The sequence below is a fragment of the Schistocerca piceifrons genome, chromosome 7 (genome assembly GCF_021461385.2).
Source record: "Schistocerca piceifrons isolate TAMUIC-IGC-003096 chromosome 7, iqSchPice1.1, whole genome shotgun sequence".
In the NCBI taxonomy this organism is placed as follows: Eukaryota; Metazoa; Arthropoda; class Insecta; order Orthoptera; family Acrididae; genus Schistocerca; species Schistocerca piceifrons.
This window is the reverse complement of record NC_060144.1, coordinates 511,693,211-511,719,962: the sequence shown is the minus strand read 5'-3', so window position 1 is coordinate 511,719,962 and position 26,752 is coordinate 511,693,211. Positions and strand designations below refer to the sequence as shown.

General features: G+C 39.8%; 1 protein-coding gene across 1 annotated transcript in view; it reads right to left on the bottom strand.

Moving 5' to 3' along the window:
- The window catches only part of LOC124804594 (histone-lysine N-methyltransferase ash1), a 341,957-nt gene that overhangs the window by 273,287 nt on the left and 41,918 nt on the right, over positions 1–26,752 (bottom strand). Inside the window, exon 7 of the mRNA XM_047264785.1 lies at positions 22,958–23,254. Coding sequence (XP_047120741.1) covers positions 22,958–23,254 — 297 coding nt within the window. The remainder of the gene's footprint in view (positions 1–22,957; positions 23,255–26,752) is intronic.

Sequence of the window (26,752 nt, the reverse complement as noted above, 5' to 3'; positions counted from 1 at the left end):
AATCATGTTTCACATTATTTTATAACTAACATCAACGCTATAAAACAAGCCTTTCTTGACATTCGGCAATTTTACTGTATTGCAATTGGGTAAATCATCTTTGCCTAATTTCCAAATCAGATAGCCTTCTCCATGGAATACGGCTAACGTGGATGTAAAACGTTTACTGTATGGTTTACTAATAGAATTTACACTAGGTATAACCACGATTAAGCTATCAGTTCTAGGCAAAGGAAGGTTGTACGTAAATGTTCCGCCAACATCAAGGTTATTAGACATGGAACACTAGAGGCACAAACTGATCGCGAGCTCGAAAAGATATAAGTTTGTCGCTTCCCTACAGTATTTTAAATAAAGGATACGACGAGTAGAGGTTTTTCACTCTCCCTCCAGAATAAGGAAAAACCTACATCCATCTCCATACTCCGTAAGCTAATATGCTGAGTGATCTGTAAGATTTTTTTTCGGCGTAACTGATTATGGTCTGCTGTCGAGTATTTGATAGCGTTGCCTGAAACCCCGAAGGCACACCATTAATCATCATTGAGAATATGGCGCTGGGTACCTCAGAAGAATGAATACTTGTACGCCAACGAGAATGCCCTTATCTGTCTCATTCACGCACCCCGTATGCGAGATGTATGATGTAGAAATGTTTCACAGCATGCTTCGGAAACAGTTTTACAAGACGAGGCCTTGCGAGGACAACAGACTATCACTAATTTTCAACTTTTTTTCGATAAGTCCACGCATGTCAGAGTAATACCGGAATGAGAGGTGACAAAAACTGATCAATGTTTGTCAAATGACGAGTGTGCGCGCAAGCTAATACGACTTTCATCGTTTACCACATGGCAGGCGGTCCGCTTTTGGGCAACTGCGACTGCCAATGCGCGGCCTGGCGGAGATCTGCACACGGCGGGGCCTTGCCGCGTGGGGCCGAGTGGAGGGGCGGCAGACAGAGCTACGCTCGCCCTTGAACTGTCCCCGAAGAAACTTGTTGGTTCGCCTTGACTCGCCGCTGCCGTCGCCTCCGCCGGCCGCTCGTGCAGAAACGCGCCCGTGCTTGCGTCGTCCCTCGCAACTCCTAACAAGCTGCACCGGACGACTCAAACATCCGCGTCAACTGATGACGGCCAAACTTTTTTTTTCCAATCGGCGGTGCCTGTATTAATGAATGTGCCAAGCTCGGAAATCACAACAAGAATCGTCTCGATCATCTTCGGTGTTAGGTTGAGTAGAAGCGGCTATTTACAATCGAATTCTAGCAATGAAATGCTATACTTTCCTTGGGAACTCCTACTTTCCTTGACAACCCCTCGCATACGTTCTAAACATATTGACTGCAAATTATTTTTCACTTTGATGTCAGATTCTAATGTTTCTCTTATGTGGGTAACACTTCAAAGACGCGTTCATTTGATTCAAATCAAGAAGGAAACTGACACTACAGGCTGGTAGAGTGTTAAAGATTTTGGACGGGGTCAATGCAGAAAGAAGTCTTAACAACCAGCGTAGTCCACGTTGAATATGCAGAAAATACAATGTGATGTCTTCCCAATCACTCATTTAACTGACACAAAAGGTTTCTGGGTGTAGAATCACACTAGGTTGTAAAGCAACAGTCGCAAGATGCATAAAACCGTTTCACACATCTTGTGAGTTATTTTACAACTGAAATCACTCTATATCTAGAAAACTTTTTATGTCCACTTACTTCCGCTGGCAGTTAGGCACTTCAGTCATATAATGTTTGAGAATTAAGTCAGCTATGATAAAGTGAGGCAATACTGACCTTACGACTTATCTTAGAAGAAAGATTAAGGAAAGGCAAACCTACGTTTCTAGCATTTGTAGACTTAGAGAAAGCTTTTGACAATGTTGACTGGAATACTCTCTTTAAAATTCTAAAGGTGGCAGGGGTAAAATACAGGGAGCGAAAGGCTATTTACAATTTGTACAGAAACCAGATGGCAGTTATAAGAGTCGAGGGACATGAAAGGGAAGCAGTGGTTGGGAAGGGAGTAAGACAGGGTTGTAGCCTCTCCCCGATGTTGTTCAATCTGTATATTGAGCAAGCAGTAAAGGAAACAAAAGAAAAATTCGGAGTGGGTATTAAAATTCATGGAGAAGAAATAAAAATGTTGAGGTTCGCCGATGACATTGTAATTCTGTCAGAGACAGCAAAGGAGTTGGAAGAGCAGTTGAATGGAATGGACAGTGTCTTGAAAGGAGGATATAAGATGAACATCAATAAAAGCAAAACAAGGATAGTGGAATGTAGTCGAATTAAGTCGGGTGATGCTGAGGGAATTAGATTAGGAAATGAGGCACTTAAAGTAGTAAAGGAGTTTTGCTATTTGGGGAGCAAAATAACTGATGATGGTCGAAGTAGAGAGGACATAAAATGTAGGCTGGCAATGGCAAAGAAAGCGTTTCTGAAGAAGAGAAATTTGTTAACATCCAGTATTGATTTAAGTGTCAGGAAGTCATTTCTGAAAGTATTCGTATGGAGTGTAGCCATGTATGGAAGTGAAGTATGGATGATAAATAGTTTGGACAAGAAGAGAATAGAAGCTTTCGAAATGTGGTGCTACAGAAGAATGCTGAAGATTAGATGGGTAGATCACATAACTAATGAGGAAGTATTGAATAGGATTGGGGAGAAGAGAAGTTTGTGGCACAACTTGACCAGAAGAAGGGATCGGTTGGTAGGACATGTTCTGAGGCATCAAGGGATCACCAATTTAGTATTGGAGGGCAGCGTGGAGGGTAAAAATCGTAGGGGGAGACCAAGAGATGAATACACTAAGCAGATTCAGAAGGATGTAGGTTGCAGTAGGTACTGGGAGATGAAGAAGCTTGCACAGGATAGAGTAGCATGGAGAGCTGCATCAAACCAGTCTCAGGACTGAAGACCACAACAACAACAACAACATGATAAAGTTGTTATATTTTGTTTCTACAGTACCTCCCCCACTTCCTCTTCCCGAGTTCAACACAGTAATTCCAAACCCTACAATTTGAATAGAATCAAGAAATGTGACATTTCATTAACAGGATAGTTGAGGCCTATAGAATAAATTAAAGCTTAATTCACAGACATTTAGCTACAAAAATATCCAGAACATGTGCAATTTGAAAAATTATGAAATGTAAAATACACTTTTGGATGACTTATTCAAGAGAAAGAGCTTCACAAACTGAGCAAGTGGATAACATGTTGGTCCATCTCTGGTCTTTGTGAAAGCAGTTACTTGGCTTGACACTCACTGATAAGAGTTGTTGGATGCCCTATACACAGTATCGTGCCAAATTCTGTCCAATTGACATGTTAGAGTGTCAAAATCCCAAGCTAGTTGGAAGGCCCTACTCATAATACTCCAAATGTTCTGGGGAGACATCTGGCGAACTTGATGGCTGAGGTAGGATTTGGCAAGCACGGAGACAAGCAGTAGGAACTCTTGCCATGTGCAGGCAGAAATTATCTTGCTGAAAGGTAAGTGCAGGATCACTTGCCATGAAGGGCAACAAAATGGGGCGTAGAGTATTGTCAACGTAGCGCTGTGCTGTAAGAGTGCTGCAAGTGACAACCAAAGGCATCCTATTATGAAAAGTAATACCACCCCCAGACCATCACTACTGGTTGTCGGACCGCACGATAGGTGACAGCAGATTGGTATCCCACTGCTGTCTGGGGCGTCTCCACACATATCTTAGCTGGTCATTGGGGGTTTAATTCGAAGTGAGATTCATCTCTCAGACAATTCTACTCCAGTCAATGAGATCCACGCCAAAAATATGTTTGAAGGTGCCACAGACAGTATTGCGGGCCATTGGGATACTGAGCACCAACTCTTCAAACAGAAGTGGACATGAAATCACACCATTTGGTGAAATCGTAAATATGCACAAGCACTTAGCATGGATTAGATGAGACAGCTTCACAATCAGCAGTTTGGGATGTTTCTACACGCCAGAGTGTGCACCACAAAATTCACAGTTGCCATGGTAACACCGCTGTAAGGGTTTGCCAAAGTTCTTGATCATATTCCACTATGCAAATGCAGAAAAGATTCTTCTAAACATGTTGTATTACGTCTTAAATCGAATATGACTTCAGTAGTAGCAGTGGACATTAAAGTGTCACTTGAAATTGACCCATACAAGATGCGATATATATGCAAAGTTAATTAGGCCCAAAGGAAATAATAATATTGCGCGATCTTACTGGCCTCAGGAGCGATTCATCACAGACACACAACACAATGGAAATTCTTTTGGCATCTGAAATTGATTGTGACCTAGTGATGTAATGTTATCACAGAACATAATGAGATGATAAAACAGCTGCTGCCCAAAAACTCTCAAGATGAACTTACCTTCAGTAAGCTGAAAATAATTTACTAATGCTAAGAAAAGTACAATATTTGGATTAACTGCTCAGAACTGCAGTAGATTCAATTGAACTATCAATGAAATCAAAGCACGAGACTATTTCTGTAATTATTGCTGCATAAGGCATTAGTGCAAGCCTCGTGTTACTACCATCTTGAAAAAGTAACTTTATTTAAATTAAATCGATGAAAAGAATGAACCAGCAATTCATATGAAGACCTGCTCCATAAAACAGATCTGAATAACATGTAAAACACAAAACCTTTTGTAGCGTAAAATATCAGCTTGATAAACCTGATAACGAATCTGAAACACCATGTAAATGGAACTGAATCTGCTCCACTTTGATCATAAACACATTTGTCACCCCTGCTCATTCGATAACATTGCCTAAGTAACGACCCTGTTCCAATATAGCCTGGCAGGTCGCAAAATAAGGAAACATATTACCTTGCGATGCAGAATAAGTACATAGAGAGGAGCTGTATACAACTGTTATCATCACTTTGTCAATACAAGCCCACTGTGGGTTCCATACATAGCTCCCTCTTTTTCTCAGTATATGTTAATGCAATCACATATGTCACCACACCACATCATACATGAGCCAAACATAAATTTTCACTCCAGAGCAACTGGCCAAACAGACCAGAGTGAAGCAGAATGCCTTCTTTTCCTTTCAAACCGGCAAGCCATATGTGCCAACTACACACTCACTAGACACTCGCAGATGAACTCTCACCCCAAAGACTTCAAGAGCATACACACTAGCAGTCATGAACGAGTAGAAGTCTATCAATGTGGCACATGTACAATAACAAAGATTTTCTGTGAGATGAAGGTACATAAAACAGAATGTATAGAAGACGTCCAATTATAGCGGATATCTTTCAATGTAACTGAAGTATTGGTATTTCTTTTATTAAAAAAGTGCCTGGTAGTCCAGTGCAGTGACAGTATCAGTGAGCTACAATAAAGTATGGGAACTGGTCCAATAAATTTGATACCTACACTGTAGGGTATCCAGTTTAGCTGTGGATAAGTAGTGATTTTGACAGTATAAGTTAACTTCTTCATTTTTATTTCATAGTCACTTTGTTGATTTTGTGTGTGTGTGTGTGTGTGTGTGTGTGTGTGTGTGTGTGTGTGTGTGTGTGTGTGTGAGTGCACGCGCGCATGCGTGCAAGGAGGGTAGAGGTGCGCACACCATATTGTGAATCCCAAGTTAATGGTAAACTAACCTGACATACACTACGTAAAAAAAAAAAAAAAAAAAAAAACCACCCCTAACTTTGTGACTGACATTTCAAGAAGTCAAGTAATGGTGGCCAGGCAATATCAATTCTTCCATAAGTGTCAAATGCTTGCTATGTTGCCTGTTTTGTAGGTACACACAACGCCTTGTCATGCGTGGCTAGCTGGATGTCAACAACAAACACCTCCAGCCCTGTAATCTGCCAATCTCGGAGTTATTTTATTTGAGCTCATTTCCCAATTCATCTAATGCACAGTACAGTCTGTGTTTCGATGGAGCATAATCCAAGCAATAGCGTGGATGTTTTTATGTGCCCGACTCTTTCTCTGTACTATGGAGCAAGAAATACTCTTCTTATCTCATACAAAATTTATTTATTTCATTTGGATGTCTGACTGCAAAAATGAAATTTGTGGGGGGGGGGGGGGGGGGGGGGGGGAAATGGCATTTGGTGTCAGGCAGACAATGACTGGCACAGAGGCTCCTTCAGATGGGAAATTGAAAGTATGGTGTTTCTTCATGCAGAGGGAGAGTGAATTTCAGAGACAGCTTACAAGCCAGCAACCTTGTAATTGAGCTTAATAGTTTATTTTTAAAAGTAGCCAGATGGAAGGTCAAGTAGAACCTAACAAATTCTTGGACCTTTTTTATTACTATTATTATTATTATTTAGTTCTTGTTAAAGGAATAGCTTGTTGCAATAGTATGTGCTTCATTCATGACTCTGGAGTTCCTGCTTCTCATGTACCTTTCACGTTCAGACTAATAAAAATTAGCTATGTGTTATAGTATCAAACAAAATATAAAAGGTATGTCCAATGAATATCTCTGTCTGCTGACCAGAGTGACATCTGCTTAATACATGTGAGACTTTTTTTCTATTGCTGCTTTCAAAAACTGTATTCAAAGAAAACAAATCTCAAGCTATACAACAGTGTTTGTTGTTTGGCCATTACAGTGTCTGCTAAGAAAAGGACCAAGGCACATTTGGGACTCAGGTAAAAAAAAAATTAGGCCATTTATATTCTACATGAAATTTTATTTTTTATCCGTATTAGGAAATATTAATTTGACTGCATCTTTCAGTGGGCAATGGTAATTGATTTCGAATTCTGTGTACTTATTCCAGACAAAATAGGTAGCTACTATTTTCTCACAACTCAAACAGAAATTTTCCACTATATGTAATATATTCGGATTCATCCCACTCATATCTATTGATCATTAGTGTAAGACAGTAAAATTTATAGTATAACCATTGTATTATGAAGAGGATACACAGCTACTCGCCATATAGAGGAGATGATGAGTTGACCCCTATACAGTGAGCAGAAATCTATCCATTTCAATGAAAAAATCAATTTTAGATAATATAATGTAATTGGATGGATAAAAAAATCTATTTGCCAAGCACCGGCAGGAGAACAGACACATAAATACATTGAAATTTGCAAGCTTTTGGAGCCGGTGGCTCCTCTGTCTGGCAGAAGGGTTGAAGGGGAAGGAAGAGTGAAGAGAAACAACTTGTGAGACGCAGGACATTCAGAAAAGTCCCCTAGAACCCCAGGTCAGGGGAGACTTACACGACGGGATGAGAAGGAAAGCTGAATGCTCCTCATTTCCTACACCTCACCAGTCTTTTTCCTTCACCCTCTTCCTTCCTCTTCATCCCTCCTACCAGAAGAAGAAACCACTGACTCCAAAAGCTTCCAAAATTGAATATCTTTATATGTGTGTTCCCCTGCCACCACTTGGTGAGTAGATTTTTAAATCTATCCAATTACATTATAGTATACCCTTTTCATAATATTATTGTTATTCCATACTCGACTTTACATTGTTTGTATTACAGTTGTGTTGTACAGGATGAGTATGTGAAAATATCATCAGGTTAACAAATATTAAAAATAAGAATAAATATTGACACAGTTGAGCATAGATGATGTCACTGTTTTCATGATGGGTCATGCCTCAACTTCTGAAACTATGAATATCACTAAATTAAAAAATTAAGCCAGTTTTGTGGTGCAGCTTTTAGGAAATCATAATAAACTAGATTTCATGACATTTCCTTGCTGAACATAATGATGGATGATGGAGACGATTGCAATGATATCAATGAGCTCTTGCCGTTTTACTCCACTGCTAAAGCAGCATTAAACATTCAGAATTCTTTGTAAGTTACTTTGTTTAAAAATTTTATGCTAAAGTTTTATTACAAGAGGATCCACTGTCTCTGAACTTACCATTTGTTTTCCTGAAAGTCACATGCTAACTTAAGACAGTTAACTGTGTTGTGTGTGTTATGTAGGCGTATAAAAAATGCTAACGGTACTACTATTTTGGTTTCCTGCCTCTCTTCTTATCTAGTCTCATTAAATTGTTAATAAACTAAATGTATATATGTACTATACTATTTGTTTCCATCAATAGTAAGCCAAATTTCTGAGATAACAAATGTCAAAATAATGAAGTGATTGTGTCTAGTATGGGATGTAGCAACACTGTGAGTTCACCTTTATCTGTGAACACAATATGGATGTGGCAGCAACAGTTCTGGATACATTGACATATTGCCCATTTACGTGCAGTATTCGGTTTGCTTAGGAGGGTGATTATAGTCTCATCATTGTTCCGTGCACTTCCGCAACTAGTATATGACCTTATGCCATATAAAATAAAGACATCACACAGAAAAACGATGTTGACAACAAAAATGAATCACAACTATTATGTTACTGACTACAAGTGCCATCTGCAATTGATTGTAGTAACTAGCGTCTGGAGAAACAGAGTGAACTGTCATGATGTTATCTCAGTCAAATCCAAATCCAAAAGTAGGGTTGTCAATGAAATATAGCACTTATCACTGAAAGGACATTTATTACAGACACAAACATACACCCAGAACAAATCTGAACTCCTTGAAAGAGTGCTGCTGCTTATACTAACATCAAATATTCCAGAACATACAAGCACTACAAACGTAAGATATCTCACGAACCTTCCATTAATGGTAAATTCTAAATAACAAATAATAGCTGGTGGCTGGTTTGAATTGGTGACCTGGAGCACAGAAGTCAGTGACGCAAACAGCTATGCCACACTGCATGCACCACAGCTCACGGAATTGTTCCCTCTCTTACGAAAACAGGTTTTGTCTTTGGTCCTCTGTGTGGCAGCACTGGTGGCTTCTCACATTCTGGTTGCATTGTCACATTCTTTTCACTATAATAAACATCAAAGATAAGCTCTTCTACTGAAGCTTCAGGATGGTCAAGCAGGTCTTCAGTTTCCCCGAACGAAAAGCCCCTATCATTGATCAGGGCCTCTGAACTAAAGTAGATCTTCATATGTTTGACATGGGCTACATTTCTGTGCTTATGTGACATCTGACAAACAATGAATGACACAGTAAGGTCTAAGGTAGCACTTTAGTAGCTTTTCCAATAATCCCACTTTCCACGCAGATGTAAAAATCTATACCAATGTAAAGATGGTGTTCTAGCAATGTCGGCCTTCTCCTGGGTCTCCAGGGTTTGTGTGTGATGGAGCAGTCTTTCTTTTTCAGTCTTCATGGTGTAGTGCTTCACACAGTCATCTTTACTATCGTCCAGTTGAACCAGAGGCAGGGTATCCAGTATCGTTTTGGTCTCACGACCACGACAGAGGGATTCCTGTAATGTCTTGGTTCACCGTTCTGTATACGAATGTCACGACAGGCAGTAGTGTATCCCATTCTCTCTGTTAGAAATTACTGTACATTGAAGTACATCTGCCAATGCCTTAGTAGAGAGTTCTGTGAGGCTATCTCTCATTGGGTGGTAAGCAACTGTAATCCTGTGGATGATGTCTCAACATGAAATTATTGAGTACTAGCTCCAACTGGAAAATTTTTCCACACTCTAAGATCGTCACAAGAGGTGCTCCATGCTTCAAAATGATGCTTCTACAAGGAATATCGCAATTTCTGGAGCTTTGATCATCGCACAGCGGGTAGGGTAGTCAGTGCAGACTAATAGCCATTGTTGATTCTTGTTTGTTGGCCTTGGGAATCTCCCCAAGAGGTAGTTTCCAATCTGGTAGAATGGCACTGTTGCAGACAGAATTGGTATCAACTGCCCGCAAATTACTGTGCCATGCGTTTTCATCACTGGCATTCTTTACATTGGCTCATATGGTATCCATATGTGGTATCCAATGGATTGGAAGGGAGCTAGCCAGTGATACCATGTCTGATTCTGCCTGGAGTCATCACAAATCCCAGGTAACCAGATGTCAGAATGTCATGGAAATACTCCACGATAGCTGGCTGTAGATAATCTGGGATTTCTACCCCATTGGATCCCAGTTCCTCTGATACAATGTTCTGTTCATCAATTGGCATTTTTCTTTGTCTGTGCCCCCCCCCCCCCCCCCTTTTCAAAGCTTCTGTAAGTTTCAGAAATGCTGGATCTTCTCTGTGTTCAGCAGCAATGTCATTTAATGCAATATGAATGAGATTTCATTCACACTACTGTGTTCACCAAAGGATTCCTGGAAAGGCTGTCTGTGCCCTTGTATTTGCCTCTCCTCTTGTATACCACTGTTTTATACTCCTGATGCCCGTCTTGCCAGTCACCCCTACAGATCTTTCAGGCTAGTCAGCCTGCATGGAGCATGGTGGTCTGTCACAGTGACAACTTGTTTGCCAAATAAATACAGCCATAACTTGCTGATGGCCCAAACTACTACAAGCCACACCTCCTCAGTTTTCGAGTAGTTCATCTTGGAATTGTAGAGTACTCTGGCAGTATACGTTACCACTTATTCAGCACCTGCCTGAATTTGCGCTAGAACTGCATAACCACTAGCACCAGTGTTAAGGTCTGTCTCAGCATTCTTGTCATACAATGGTAGGCCTGGAGAATATGTTGGCACCTCCTTAAGGACAATGAAAGAGCTATCTTTTACCTCATTCCAGGAAAATGTGGCATCTACTTCCAGAAGTCCTTTATGAGTTGCCAGTAGTACAGCAGATTCTGAGAAAACTTCCCACTTAACAAATGTGTCAAGTTGGAAAATCTGTGACGGCTCTTATTTTTTTCTGGATCAGGGCAGTCTCCATTGTCATTCACTAGATGACCCAATATTTTTATTTCTTGGCCACAGAAGAAGCAATTTTATGGATTTAGGCTGAAGCCTATTCAGGCTGAACATGGCCGTCACATAGCTTAGGTGGTTTTCAAATGTTTTACAAAAAAAAGTCATCTATCATAGGTTCAAAGGTGGCTGCATCATTACACAGTCCAAACAGCTTAAATTTTAACCATCTTGTCAGCTCCATCAAGCTTGGTTTGCCAGCAACCTCTCTGCATGTCCATAGTTGAGAAATACATTTCTCCTTTCAAGCAGCCTATGATGTCATTAAAATGTGGCTATGGGTAGATACCTTCTCTCATTATAATAGTCAACGCAAAAATACCATGTGTCAACCTCCCCATTCATAAGACCATAGGAGGGGGAACAAGCACTCCCTGAAGGTTCAATGAAGTCATTTCGCAACACCTTCCCCACTTCCTTCCAGATTACCAATGATTCAGCCAGCGATGCCCTATGTGATGGCTGGCTAATCACTTGATGAGCTCCAGTGTTGATACAATGTTTTACCACGGGTCACTTGGTCTGTATTTTCTCCACCCCAGATTTGGAATCATCCTAAACGGTGTAGAATGGCTAACACTAACTGCCACTATTCCTTGGTCAGGCCAGATCCTGTTGGCCAGTCTGATAGCAGCTTCTTCCCCTGTACTGCCTGTAGTGGTAGCAGAACATGATTTTTGTCGCTGATACTAAGTTGTCCTTCCTGGAATGGATTGAATGTTCCAATGCATATACCTTTAGGGATGGGTTCTGGCTTCTCTTGATGATTGGTGAGGCAAAGTTCTCCTTGACCACATACAATAGTTATGATGGTTGCTAGCAAGCAGATTTCTTTCGCGAGTGTGAGTAGCTTTTTGCAGTCAACAAAGTCTTCACAGTTTAGCTGAGCATCTGGACTGATGGCTGGAACTCTGCTCACTGATGACAGAAGGGATAACATCTTCGACAGCAAACAACTGCACAGAACACCCTTGTTAAGTGCACTTTTTGGAAAAGTTTCATCAATCTGGAGCTCTGCCCTTACAGAGTCTACGATTGCTTGCAACATCCCAGCCAAGAATAAAAACATGACAACATTCTGTTAAAATGACAATTCAAAAGGCTGTGTTCCTTCATTGATAATTATTCTTACAATACATATTCCTGTTTGCGACCTTCAGCACAGTATTTTTTGTATCACAAAACATTGTCACTTTGGCTAGCGACATGCATTAGAGGAGGCTGTACCAGCTCACGAACTCCATGATGAGCTGTGGAGCACTCCATGCTCCGCGAAGTGTTGTCGCTTGCTGTGAATAATCAAAGGGGCCGGTGGCATGTGGCACAGCAAGCCTTTTGATCTGCCTGCCACACCTTACATGATCACCAATGTCATATTCTCCAGCAACTATGACATAGCGACATGCTAGCTCAGGGAAATAGGAAGTTAAGGAAATAAACAAGAAAACTGTTTTAAAATAAATTGCATAAGTTCACTGGGCATCTGAAAGTGGACTTTTTTTCACGACAAGAGTGGAAATATTGGGCATCAAAGCGTTTACAGCATTACTGCGGAGGATGGGCTTCATTTTCCACAGTCGACAGACTCTTCAGTATAGCTGAGTGTCTTGACTGATGGCTGGAACTCGGCTCATTGATGATGGACACGATAATGTCTTCAATGGCAAACAACTGCCCAGAAAAATCTTTGTCAAATGCACTTTTCAGGAAAGTTGTGCCCTGAAGGAAAGATGGTTCTTGGATTTTATTGCCAAGAAAAGCTGCTCACAAGTATATGAAGATCCAAACATGCACATGATCGTGAGGCATCTTTGTGGAGCTTGGGAAATTTGTTTTTGCTGTAATGAGCGACACCGCCGTGACAGATTTAGCGTTTTTTAGTACCTGTCTTTCAGCAAAGTTGAATTTTGCAAACCAATAACTTCCAACTGGAGAGACAATGGCAAATCATTGGGTGAAACCGAGAAGGGAATGCTGAGCAATTTCATTTCCATTTCAAAAATTGCAAGCCCTCAGTATCTTGTTTCAAAAGATGTGATGAGCGGCCTTATCTTGGCTTGATAATCATCAAAACTGGTACCTTCAGGTAGTTTTAAAGAAGCCAGACGATTGAAGAATGTTAAAATTCCTTCACCCATACGCCTCTAAAACAAAAGTAGCTTTTCTACAAACACTCTTAGTTGGTCGTTCATGACAACTATTAGCTGCTCTTTGGAATGCAATGACGGATTTAAATTATTCAGGTGCATGGTCATGTCAGCTAAGAATGTTGTGTCTGATGTCCGTTTTAAATTTTTTCAGACAATTCATTTCTTCAGCTTTTATTTCCAAGAAGAGACAGAGTTCCTCACAAATGACAAAACAAACATCAAGAACTTTTCCCCAACTCAGCCAAAGAACTGTGCTGCGATAAGGTATGTCCACATCCTCTGCTTCCATAGCTTTCAGGAACCCTTTGAACTGGCAGCGATTTACACTGTCACGATGCACCAAATTCATGCACTTGACAACAACTGTAATTACATCACCTAGTTCCACTGTTTCAGCACACAGTGCCTCGTGGTGAATGAAACAATGAACAAAAATCTTTTCCAAATTCATTCTCGAGTTTGTTTTCCAAATGAGAAGCAAAACCTCGATGACGTCTCATCATTTGTGGCACATCCATGGCTACAGAACGGAGCTTAGCCCAAGGTAAATTCATGTTGCCCACTGATTCACAAACAGATCCAAAAATATCTAGTCCTGTTGCCATATAATTGAACGATACCACATTCGAGAGTTCCTCAGTACTTGTAGCTCCATATCAACACCACGCACGAATACTGAAAGTTTAACACTGTCACATGTATCTGTGCTTTTGTCAAGTGTTAGTGAAAATGCAACAAAGCTCACAGCTTTTTTCCTGAGCTATGTTTTTAAGTTCGCTGTGATGTCCAGAATTTGACTAGACATTGCTTCGAAAGACAAACCCATTCAATCCCTGCACCTTCCTAGGGAACAAACATTTTGCAATTGCTTCCATGCACAACTGTATGAGAGAGCTCACAGAAAACTGTTTGCCACTCATCACTATAATGTGAGTCACTTTGTAGCTTGCACCAACTGCTGCTTAAGTTCCGTTCTTCACTGTCACTCACCTGAAAACTACAAAGGTATATCTGTACGTGAACGATGCTGCATATTTCTGTAACTTCTGTCCTAAGAGTTCTTTTTTTAATTTATGTCGTTCGTAAGGCTGGCTATTAGCTCTTTGTGTGCTTTGTCTTCTATATGCTTGTAATGTGCTGCATGAAAACGTGTATAATGATGCTGTATGTTGTACTTCTTAGCAGAATGGCATATAAGGCAATGTGGACACCCATCCCTCTCAATAAATAGAAATGTATCCTCCAATTGAGACAGAGGACTTCCGCAACTGACCATAGCTGCCACTGAACACAGATTGTTGCATTAGCTGTGGCTTAACACAACCAGGGTGCAACAAGTTTGCTTTTCCCACCACATGGGCTCCGAGCTGCCGGAGTGAGGATTCCAGAGCACTTCTCCTCCTCGGGTCATTGTTAGAAGAGCCTGCATCAGATACCACAAAAAAAGAAGCTTGCGAGTTGACTACAGGCCCGAATAAGTTGTCCATTGATCATAAAGGTGAGGAGATTTCTCAGCATCCTGGAAACTGCACTCCAAGGAAGATTTTCACTTGTGGCAGCCTCACCTCCATAGTTGGTCATCTCGTTAGTTTTCCTAAAATCAGCAGCTAGGTGAGTGGCTGGTACCTCTGTATGGTGATGGGGAATGGCTAGAGTGTGTTGGAGAGTGACCTCTTCCAGCGTACAGTCTTGAGCTTTAGCACACAGGTCGAATATAACTGTCGACAGTTGACTGTGCAAATAGGACAGTTATGATGGGTGATGTCTTCAGTACAATAGTCTCTGAGCACTTGTCTTCTTTCTCTGCAGTAGTGTACACCATATCTACGGCTTTCACAGTGAAAAAGAGAACAGTGTTGTTGTCTTCAGCCCTTCAAATGTCTGTTATTCTGTGGGGCATTATGCTTAGCAAAGGAGTTTGTTGTACCTACATTGGTCGGATGCTGGGATGTCTTATTGCCTGATGGGCAGAATAAGTCCGATTTGGCGAGTTCATTTTTCATGGCATGTTCAACTGGTGGTGGTTGTTAGTGTCAAAGCTCTATACATTTCTCCAACATTCTTTATTACCTCTTGATATATAATAGGTAGACATTCCTGGCTATCTATCACTTCCTCAGCCCAACAATTCTGGCTTTCATAAAAGGTGTACTACTTCTCTTACAACCTGGTGTGTGACAGAGGTGAGATCATGATGGTCTTGCATAGGCACTACATTCAGGAGTCAATTATACTTCTTTCCTCAGACTGTTTTCCACTTCATTTCCTCGATTTGCAGGCACTACTTTATGAATTCTTCCGACTCCTTTCACCAAATGTGAAATTTTTTCAGCTTTTGTCATATTTGTACTGACACTGCTGCGAAGGCCGATAATAATGTGTATGTCTATGAATCTTGTTTCACATGATGTTGGGCCCTCTTCTTCAATCGTTATGACCAGCACCTCAAAAGCACTGGTGGGCTGCTGACTTACAGCTGCTTTGGAATCCATCATCCTCTTGAATATACAGACCTTTAGAATGATGTACTACTTGTATTCTCATTCCTGTCCATGCAGGCGGTAGCTTTTATTATGCCTAGTAGGAGCCACAGTGATGTGTATGTTTTGAGGTACCTGGCACCTCCAAATAACATCATGTCATAGCCTTACTCCAAAACCGAAAGCAGGATCTTCAATGAGATACAACACTTGGCATTGAAACATATTTATTATGCAGAATTGAACTCAACTGGATGGAGAGTAATGTTATCTATACAAACATTGAATACTCCAATGTATACAAGTAGTACAAACACAACATTTTCTGAGAACCTTCCAGATATGACGAATACTAAGCAACAAATAATTTCTGGTGGTTAGGTCTGAACAGGCAACCCACAGCATGCAAGCAAGCGAAGCTATTTTACTAAACCACACTGTGTGCACCACAGCTCGCTGCAATATGACAGTGGTGGACAGAAAAGAATAGTAGGTGCGACCAAGCTCGTTCTTTGATTGGGTGTTGGTGTGGCAACTGTCCTATAAACAACCGGTAATCACCTAGTTATTCTGATACAGGTGTAATTCCTGTTTCGCTTCATTAGGATTGCAAATTGTAGCATTAATAGGTTCATCATGGCAGTCGTTACAATTTTAGCAAAAGAAAAATTGGTTTTAATCATTTTACAGCCATGGCCTAAAAAAGTTTATCTGTATTATACAAAGTCTGTCCCACAGGAAAGGTGACTGATGTGAAATAAAATACAAGAGCTTTGCTTTAATGGTTTTATTCAAAATAGGGTCCTTCTGAGTCAAAACACACAATTTGGATAATCAAGCCTTTGAAACTGCCTGCAGTACCATGCTCGTAGTCTCCTGGATATCTGAAATCATGCTGAAATGTTTTCCCTTCACCGCTATTTTCAGTTTTGGAAAAGGCCGGAAATCACGCAGACGAATAAGGAACATGTATAAGCAACATTATACATTTTTGAGCCAAGAAACTGTGTACAATTTTGCTTCTTTGCAGCAGTGTATTGCCATGCAACAACCATGTTTCCTGATTCTGATGTTCAGGTTGAAACCTAACAACTGTCGCCCATAAACAATTTGAAACACCCAAGAAGTAACCTGTATTCACCATTTGCTCTTCTAGCGCAAATTCTGTTTTGATTATTCCTTTTGAATAAAAGAAAACAGAGAGCAGTGCCTTGACACACCTTTTCTGCAAGCATACTTCTCAAGGTCTCACAGATTCTGGACATTTCCATTCTACATGTACGTACACACTCCACACGCTACCATATGTCGTGTAGTGGAGGCTACCCTGAACCACTACTAGCCATTTTCTTCCATGTTCCACTTATAAATACAGCGAGGAAAAAACAAATTTCTATAAGCCTCTATACAAGCCCTATTTTCTCATATTTTATATTTGTGGTCCTTATGCGAAATATACACTGGTGTTGTAGAATCATTCTGCAGTCAGCTTCAAATTCCGGTCCTCTAAATTTTTTCAATAGTGTTCCTCAAAATGAATGTCACCTTCCCTCAAGGGATTCCCATGTGAGTTCCCAAAGCATCTCCTCTATACCTGCGTGCTGACCAAACCCACTGGCAACTAATCTAGCAGCTTACCTCTGAATTGCTTTGATGTCTTCCTTTAATCCGACCTGGTGGGAATCCCAAACACTCTAGCAGTACTGAAGAAAGGTTCGCATTAGTATCCTATATCCAATCCCCTTTACAGATGAATCACACTTTCCTAAAATTCACTCAATATATCAAATGCAACTATTCGCCTTCCCTACAACAATACTTACATGTTTTTCCATTTCATGTCACTTTGCAATGTCACAACCAGATACTTAAAGTGACTGTGTCGATCAGCACAATAATAATGCTGTACTAAAAAATTACGGTATTGTTTTCCAACTCATCTGCCCAAATTAGCATTTTTCTAAATTTATAGCAAGTTGCCAGTCAACACATCAACTAGAAATTTTGTCTGTCACCTTGTATTGTCTTACAGTCACTAAATGATGACACCATCCAATACAACACAGCATCATCAGCAAACAGTTGTAAATTCCTGCTCACACTGTCAGTCAGATCATTTATGTATCCAGAGAGAGTAAGAGTGGTCCTGTCACATTTCCCTGGAGCCCTCCTGACAGTACCCTCTTTGACGATTACTCACTGTTGAGGACAACATACTTGGTTCTATTCCTTATGAAGTCTTCAAGACACTCACATATTTGGGAACTTCATTGACAGTCTGCAGTGGGGCACCATTGTATATGCTTTTCAGAAATCTAGGAATATGATATTGCACGATGCCAAGTTGAGATTTGGACAAGCAATGCTTTCCAAAACCGTGCTGATATGTGGACAAAAATTCTTCCATCTCTAGGAAATTTATTATATTCAAACTATGTTTGAGGATTCTGCAGCACACCAATATTAAGGATATTGGTCTATAATTTTGAGGATCTGTTCTTTTATCTTCCTTATATACAGGAGTCATGTATGCTCTCTTCCAGTTGCTTGAGAGTTTACGCTGGGCAAGAGATTCACAGTAAATGCAAGATAAGTAACAGGCCAATTCTGTAGAGTAGTCTGTAAAACCGAATTGGTATTCCAACCAGATCTGGTGACTTATTTGTTTTCAATCCTTTCAGAGCTTCTCTACATCAGGGGTGCATATTACTATGTCCTCCACATAGAAGTCTGTGCAACGGTCAGATGACAGTATGTTTGTATGAATCTCCTGCATGAACGATATCTCAAATGGGAAATTTAAAGCTTCGGCTTTCATTTTGCTATCTTCTATTGCTACACCACCCTTGTCAATGAGTGACTGGATAGAAACATTCGACTCAGTTAGCAATTTTATATACGACCAGAATTTTCTCGGGTTCGGCGGTAGCCGAGCTTTGGTGCTTTGTAAGTGTCTCACACTGAAAACACCATGTTTCATCACCTGCTATGATGCAAAACATGACATCTGGGTCCCTAGCAACTGATCTTTTCATGTGTCTGGAGTGTTCCACACGCTGATATTTCTGATCGTTGGTGAGTGAGTGGGACAGAAAGCAACAACAGCTCTTCTTGCCAAAATTTTCAGTGAGAACGTAGTGCACAGTTTTTTAAGGAATTCCAGGAAGCTCCTCAGTTAGCTTGGCAGATGCATAACCATCAGTTCATAGAATTTCATGTACTTTTTTAACATCACTGATGCTCCTGGACATAGACCATCTCCAGTGCTCTCTATAGCACCACAAAACCCTGCATACAACTTGAAAATGTTTTAATGACTCTTTTTCTTCATACTATACACAGGTTGTATCATTTTCAAAGCGTTTGTGGCACTTTTACACAATTTAAAACAAAGCTTACTATTCCCATATTGCTCCTTTCAACATCGAAGTTCAAAATATACTGTTAAAGTTTCAGTAATTACAAGCAGACTGATATAAAATGAGCCGTTCTGTGGAATGCACTGTGTATTTGAGCACAATTAGTATGCCAATTATCATTTGCATTGATTCTCACATTTTGTATTTGAGAAAGAATTATTTATAGTAAATGATTGCAGTATCTTATCAAATATAAAATTTCAAATAATGTAAGAAATTTGCTTAAAATGACTTGTGTGTAATTATATGACAAACAGGCAGCATATACTGCAACTGCGCTGTTTGTGGCTTTCATGGCACGTTCTTGTTGCTTGTCTGGTATTTTTGCACATACTGAGACAAAGTGGTATATCAACAGCAAGCATGATAACTACTTCTCTCACAAGGAAGGCCATGGCTTTACTTCTCTGTGGAAAAGGGTTCACACACTTGGATACAAATTCAGCAGCTACATCTTCCTGGCTGATGAATATAAGCAATCTTGTAGAAATATCTAGTTTCTGCAACCAAGTTCAGCCTAATGTACAGGAGACATTTTAAAACATCTCAGTTTTTTGCCAATGATAAACGTGCATTGCATAATCACCTTCGGGAGGAAAAAGTAGCACCTCATTCTAAACTATTCAGCTGCATGCACCAAATCTATCTGGTTGTAGTTATATTACATATGTGGAATTTTTATGTCAATTTTTCAATTTTGATAGAGTCTAGCAAATTTTTTTTTTACTCTGTGAAACTATGGGCTCTTAATGGAATAATAAAATCTTTTGTGCATTATGATTGAATTGGACTCCTGTCTTCCCCCTTGGTTGTAAAATTTCTCATTCAAAAATCAGAAACATTTGTGTTATAAGAGAGACCATTTTTAACAGACTCCAAGACATATTTTAAGCTACTGACAGTCTGGACATAACAGAGTGCATGAAATTTCCAGTGAAATCTTTTTTTTTCCTGTTATATTTTCTGCTTATGGCCTCAACAGGATGTGCACTTCACTGGAATTTAGTTCCGCTGTAAAGGAAATCTTAAATTTTAGTTTCCTTCTAAACAAAGACAAACAAAATGTAGTCTCCCTCATCAACAGCAACTTGCACATTGAACTATTATTTCAACACTGCTTGCTTTTCTTCAATGTTCGTCAAATGGGGCTCCTGTCATAATACTTTAGACTTTCCTGCATTATGTGGAAACGAATAGCAATCATTAAAACTAACTGTTATTGTCATGAATGGTGTAATATTTCAAAATACTACAATTTTGTCATAGTTTTAGTTATTAAATTCAATATATATGACCTGTGTAAAATGTACTGTTTATTTTGCCCAGGAGAGTGTTTTTCACGTACTGCCACATAATAAAGTACGACATAAGTTGATCAAGAACGATAACATACATACTGCCATGGAGACGTTGTCTTCAACAGCAATACTGCTATGCCAAATGTGATAAATGGCCTGAATTACACTGCAAATACACATGATATGTGCATGTATGACGAATGCACTTTGCTGCTCATTATCCACATTTTTCATGCTTTTATTTAACTTCATACACCACATACATTCCTGTTACTGTGATGTGACATTGTCATGCACTCCAAGAACTTAACTGAGAGCTGCACTTAAGACATAAAATCTAGTAAATGCTATGTTGTAAGTCATTCATTCAACCCTGAAGAAAGTGTAATAGGAGGGAAGACACAAATATGGATGTGTTAGCAAATTGTAATATCCAAATATCTTCCATACAATCATCAATTATGTACTGATGGGATAAAAGGTTTCATAAGCATTACAGCCAATGTCATAAGTAATGGGTGTCAGTGCCAAAAGTATGGTATTCACATAAACTGTTTCGAGAATGTACCTTATAAAAGTAGGATAAAAAGAGCCCTTATTGGCCATTACTATAAATGTAGTAATTACTAAACTTACACTGGTATGCTAAACTTAAGGGCAAAAGTATCTTTTGCGAAATATAACTCAGCTCGATTAAACTTGGATCATACATAGAAAAACTAAAACAGTATACCGCAGAAGGTAACTGAATGAAATACCACAGTGAGATGAATAAAAATGACACTTTTATTCGAAGACAGTTACACTGAAGTCATCAGAGTTTGTGATGGTTCCTTGAACATTATAAAAAGTGGGACATGATTCTTAATATGATGTGTGATCACTATGGACGGCTATTAATGCTCTGCAACGTGCTCCCAATCTCACAAGGTTGGTGAGGAGTTTATGTGGTAGAGAATTTCATTCCTCCATCAGTGAAGGATGGCCATCGATGCATATGGACATGTTGCAATATGTCTCCCCAATGCAACTCACACCTGCTTGATGGGATTTAAATCTTTGACTAACAACTTCTTTTGGAATGAAAGACATTAGTGTATGTTTATTTTCATTAATTTCGTCATCAGAAGTAAGAATGTAGAACAAATATTTCCCACCGTTTTGTTTTCCAATGTGGGGAGGTGTGGGACATTCAGAGTTTATTCATATGAACCGCCCAGATCCCATAAGAGAATTGTGCGAAACTATAAGATGTGCAGAAAACGGACACACATCAGTGGGTACAGCATCTCTCCAAGTTTTAACTCACATTACAGGTGCTCAATATGGGAACTGTTTGTGAAGTAGCAAACCTCAATATAAGCATGCGGTTCACTGACAAGAATTGTCAGGGAAGGTAGGAAAGAAGCCTGTTTTGCATATCTGTTCACTAGGCACCCTACCTGTATGTGTGGACTAGTTCGAAGCAACAATACAAAGAGCACCAGAGCAGAGGGTTAACAATGAAACTTGAGGACAGCACAACCTACAGGTGGCTGTAATTAGAAGTATTTTGCAAACCATTAGCAGACTTCCTTTTACCAGTGGGACATGGATACATAGCAATAACATACAACAAATTCCTACAATCTATATTGGGATATCTACGTCCCAATGCCACTCAACAGGTTAAGTCTGAAGCGGGGGAGTGGGAGGTGGGCACACGGGGAGGAGAGGGGGGGGGGGGGGGGGAGAGAGAGAGAGAGAGACACGGACGGACAGCCCCAATCCATTTGCTGGATATCCTCTTGTTCCCAGAGCTCCTCCTTCATCTGCATTGTTTGGTGCAGTCGTGCATTTTCACCCATAAAAATGATGTCAGGGTCAAATTCATACTTGAAAAGATGCATGTCGGAGGGAGTACTGTGTCATGGGGTAACATTCATTGGTGAGTGTACTATGTTCAAACATTTGGAGGTCAGTACGCCCATGGAACATTATGCCTCCCCACAGCATAATACCTAGACTACCAAAACAAACATGTTCAACAGTGTTCCTAGGTGCATTACATGTTGTCACCTTTTGCTACACAAATGTACAGCCAGAACGGTACAACATGATTGTTTTGGTGGTCCACATGATATGGTGTGGGGGAGGTAAAATATTTCATGGGTGTACTGAACTTTAAATCTTTGAGAATACTACACACTCATGAGCCAGTGTTATTGTGATACTGTACTCCTTCCTCATGTGTATCTTTTCAGGGGTACATTCAGCCCAGACATCATTATTATGGCTGACAATGCACAACCACATCAAAGAGCGCAGTTGGAGGAGCTTGCTGTGAAGTGAATGGACTGGCCTATCCTTCCTCCAACTTAAATCCCACTGAGCACATGAGGAATGCATTGGGGAGACACAATGCAGCACATCCACATGCACCAACAACCATCCAGCAGTTGTCAACCATGATAGTGGATGAATGGGATGCCCTACAAGAACTTGTTACTAACCTCATGACTGTCACGGGAGTACATTGCGGAGCGTGATTTGCTGTCTATAGCAATCACATACCCTATTAACAACCATGTCCTACTTTTTGTAATGTCCAGGGGACCACCGTGGCTTCAGAGCAATTATTGTCTTTGAATTAAAGAATCACTTCTGTTTTTCTTATTGTGTATTTCTTTCCATTGCCTTCTGTACTTTACTGTAGCATTTCTTTTATATGCATCATCCAAGTTTCATTGAGCTATGTTACCTGGCAGTGAAACAAATTGTGCAAAAGCTTACTTTGATCCTTATGTTTTAGGGGAAATGCTATTCAGTGTCTTACCTTTTCCTTCAGCGGTGTGTGAGATCCTCTGGATTTCCTCTTCGTGATCTCTTGCTTCTTCACTGTCACTGGAGCCTTTGCTGACCTAGTAGTTGGAGATGATCGTTCTGGTTTAACTTTCTCTTTTTTTTCTTCTCTAGCTGCTTTGCACGATGCAACCACACTACATCGTTTTATGTCACTTTCCTTTGGTTTCTCGCTCCTCTCTGCTTTATCTGAGCTATCTGATTTTTCCTGGTCCTTTGAGCCCGCTTTCTTATTAACCTTCAATGCAGCAATCTTCAATTTGAAGCCACCCTTGAAACAAAAACCAGTTATGTGACAGAGCATGATATTTCAGAGTTGCTTAAAATGACTGTGCAAAGTGTCAAAAGAATAAAGTGTGAAACACAGTGACAGCAAGACTACAATGAATGACATTTAATAATAGGGAATGGGGAATAAAGAAAATGAAGATGATGATTATGTTATAGTCCTCATCTACTTCCAAGGATGTTAAGTAATGCGTAGTGTACTCATGTTATTTGGCTGGCTCTTTGTTGCTTTGAAAACACAGGTAGGGCATAACTTTCCATCTTTGCAGTAATTCAGATATGCCATAGCGGTGTTGCCACGTGTCGTGAGATGTATCTTGAGAGAATTTTAGTTAGTTATGTTTACTGTTTATATTCTTTTCGAAGCTATAACAGGAATTCTTAAAACGCGCCAAGTCTGTAAGCCCATAATATGAGTTGTGTAATGTATGTGATCAAGATTAACATATAGAAGTAATCTGTGTTGTGTCGATTCACTTACAGTAGTAGTGTTACAGAATGTGGTGAGTTCATTGGTTATATTTTTCCCTTCCAGTGTAGCCTTTCGTATGTAATAATTTTCTTCTTCTGTTAATTTCCAGTGTAAGTGTTTGCTATGTTTCAGAATGTGTAGGTCAGTTTAGATATTTGTGGGGTGGTGCTTTTAATTCATTAAGTGTTCTATAAAATTGGACTGTGTGCTTTCACTCTTCAGAGCTCCCGTGTTCTACGTACCTTGTTCAGATGTTCCTGCATGTTTGTCCTGTGTATTGAGACCGATGGGAGTTGCATGTGAGTTTGCGTATTCCTTCATTGCTAAATTTGTCTGGAGTTATTTTGTGTGACCCTAGACATTTTTGTACTGTGTTTATTCTGAATGCTATTAGGATATCTTGGTTCTTTATTATACTTCTAATCCCATGTACTATATTATTATGTGTTGGTGTGTACCATATATTTCTCTTTTTGGGAGTGGTGTGATCTGTTGTGTTGTGTTCTGCTGTCTTGTCTGTGTGTTCTGCTGTCTTGTCTGTGTGTTCTGCTGTCTTGTCTGTGTGTTCTGACTTTGTGTTTTTGGACTCTTTGGTTGTGCACTGGTGTGAGGGGCCATTTTCATTACATTTCTTTTTTCTTGTTGATGAACTTGTCCATGGTATCTGTTTTGTATTCGTTTTCCACAGCAATTTGTTTGATTATTTTTCATGTTGTGTGTGTAGTTTTGGGGTTTAAGAGGTGTTTTGTTTAATCTCGTATAGTTATCTGCTGTCAGGTGGTTGGATGTGTTACGGGTAACAGAGCTTGTGGATGTAGCTTTTTTGCAGATGTGAAACTCATGTTGATGGTTTTTCTTGTTATTGTGAAGACCACTAAATTTAGTTTTTTCTTTATTTTTTCCCCTCTATTAGGTTCCACTGTGGAGTGTATTTGTGGGTGTACTGTGTTGTTGATGTTGTGTAGCTGTTATGTCCTATGTTGTATTTTATCTGTGAGACAGAATATGTCATCCACATAATTGTACCAGTTTATTATTCTGTACACTTTTTGTTTTACATTGTTGTTGGATATTTTGCATGTTTTAGAATAAAGAAATTATAATGCTGAGACTAGTTTGGGGAAATAAATAAACAAAAATGGTTTTGAGTCAAGGTGGAACCACAATCCCGAATTGTTTTATGCAGGCATGGTCCTCCGACAGAAGAGTTCAAGTTGCAGTGATTGTTTTACCATAGTTTATTCATACACATAAGTAACTGTGGGCTGCCAGCTCAATATCAAGTATCTGCCTCAAAAAGAAGACTTTGTAGTAAGCATATAACATTTACTGCCCCACAACAAAACAAGAGCATATACAAATCACTTAATTCCACAATATAATCTTACAACTTGTCGTTTGATTTAGGCTTTAGACTTAAAAGCACAGTTCACAAGTGGGACCCTATATTCATATGCATACTCTAAACAAGAAGCGTTTTGCATCATGGTGGAGCCACAATCCCATATTATTAACTATAGTAATGGCGTGAATCTTTAGGTTTTGGCGGCGCAAAGACTGTTCCATTAAGTTTTGGGTGTGCATCCACAAGAATTCTCCTTCTTCTTCTAATATTTCGGCTGTATAATGTTCAGCCATCTTTGGAGTGAGCCGCAAGACCTCCACTCCAGTGCTCGCTTCGTCCCTTTATACTCTTGTACTGCGCAAATGCGCATGCGGCCACAGATGCAAATGCGCCAGAGACGTGCACATTGCGTGAGTTACATCTACGACTTCGCAGTCGATCTGTGTTGGCCTGTCGATATATCATTGTGAGCTGCAATGTGACGACGTCTTTGTGAGTTTATTACACCAAGTACCATATTCCATGATTTATCAAGGTTGAAATGAAACAACTATCTCCATTAATTAAATTGGTCATCAAGCGAATCTTAATTGCCTCCTTCACTATCGAGTCCCAAAAAGATGGTGTAGTTGCCAAAATTTTGACGTTGTCATACAACATACTGTGACCAGTGTCGATACAGTGCTCTGCCACTGCCAACTTGTTAGGTTGTAAAAGTCGTGTGCAGCTCCGGCGTTCTGTATATCTTTCTTGGACAGTACAAGTTGTTTGTCCAATGTAAGAAAGGCCACATTGACATAGAATTTTGTAAACGCCAGATTTTCAGAGCAGCAAATCATCTTTGACAGAGCCCACGAGTGCAGCTGTTTTGGGTGGACAACGAAAAATCACCTTCTCCTCGAAGTCTTCCATAAATAAATTGGCCACCAGAGAGGATAAGGGACTACCCATGGCAACTCCGTCCGTCTGTTCAAAAAATTCGTTGTTAAATAATAAGTACGTAGAGGTCAGAGCATGTTGGAATAAAGCTGAAATCTCTTTGTCAAAACTTCTTTCAATAAGTTGTAGAGATTCTGGAAGGGAAACCTTTGTGAATAAAGACACCACATTGAAACTAACTAATATATCAGAAGGGTTCATTTTCAATTATTTCAGTTTACTAATGGAATCAGCAGAGTTTCTCATGTGGTGAGCACATTTTCCCACAAGAGGCCTCTACAACGATGCCAGGTGTTTGGCAACGTCATAGGTTGGAGAGCCTACGTTACTCACTATGGGGCAGAGAGGAACATCTTTCTTGAGGACCTTTGGTAGTCCATAAAATCTAGGAGGCACCACACCACTTGGTTTCAATCTCTGAAAAGGTGACCATTTGCAGTCAATGTGGTCTTTTCAGTTTGAATTTTTTTTACTTAATTATGCACAGTTGCACCACCTATAATAAAAAAGTTTCTTCCCCTCCTACTGACCACTTCAGACATTTATAGCCAAATACAGCTCACACACATCACATTCAAGTTAGCTGCAATTTCCCCATTAGGAATGATATAAATGAGAAATACAAAAAAGTGAAGGTACAGGCGGGAAGGAAAATAGTATGAATATTATATTAAAAATGACAATCAGTGAAGGAAAGAATCTTAAATTTTTAACAAAAACTTGAA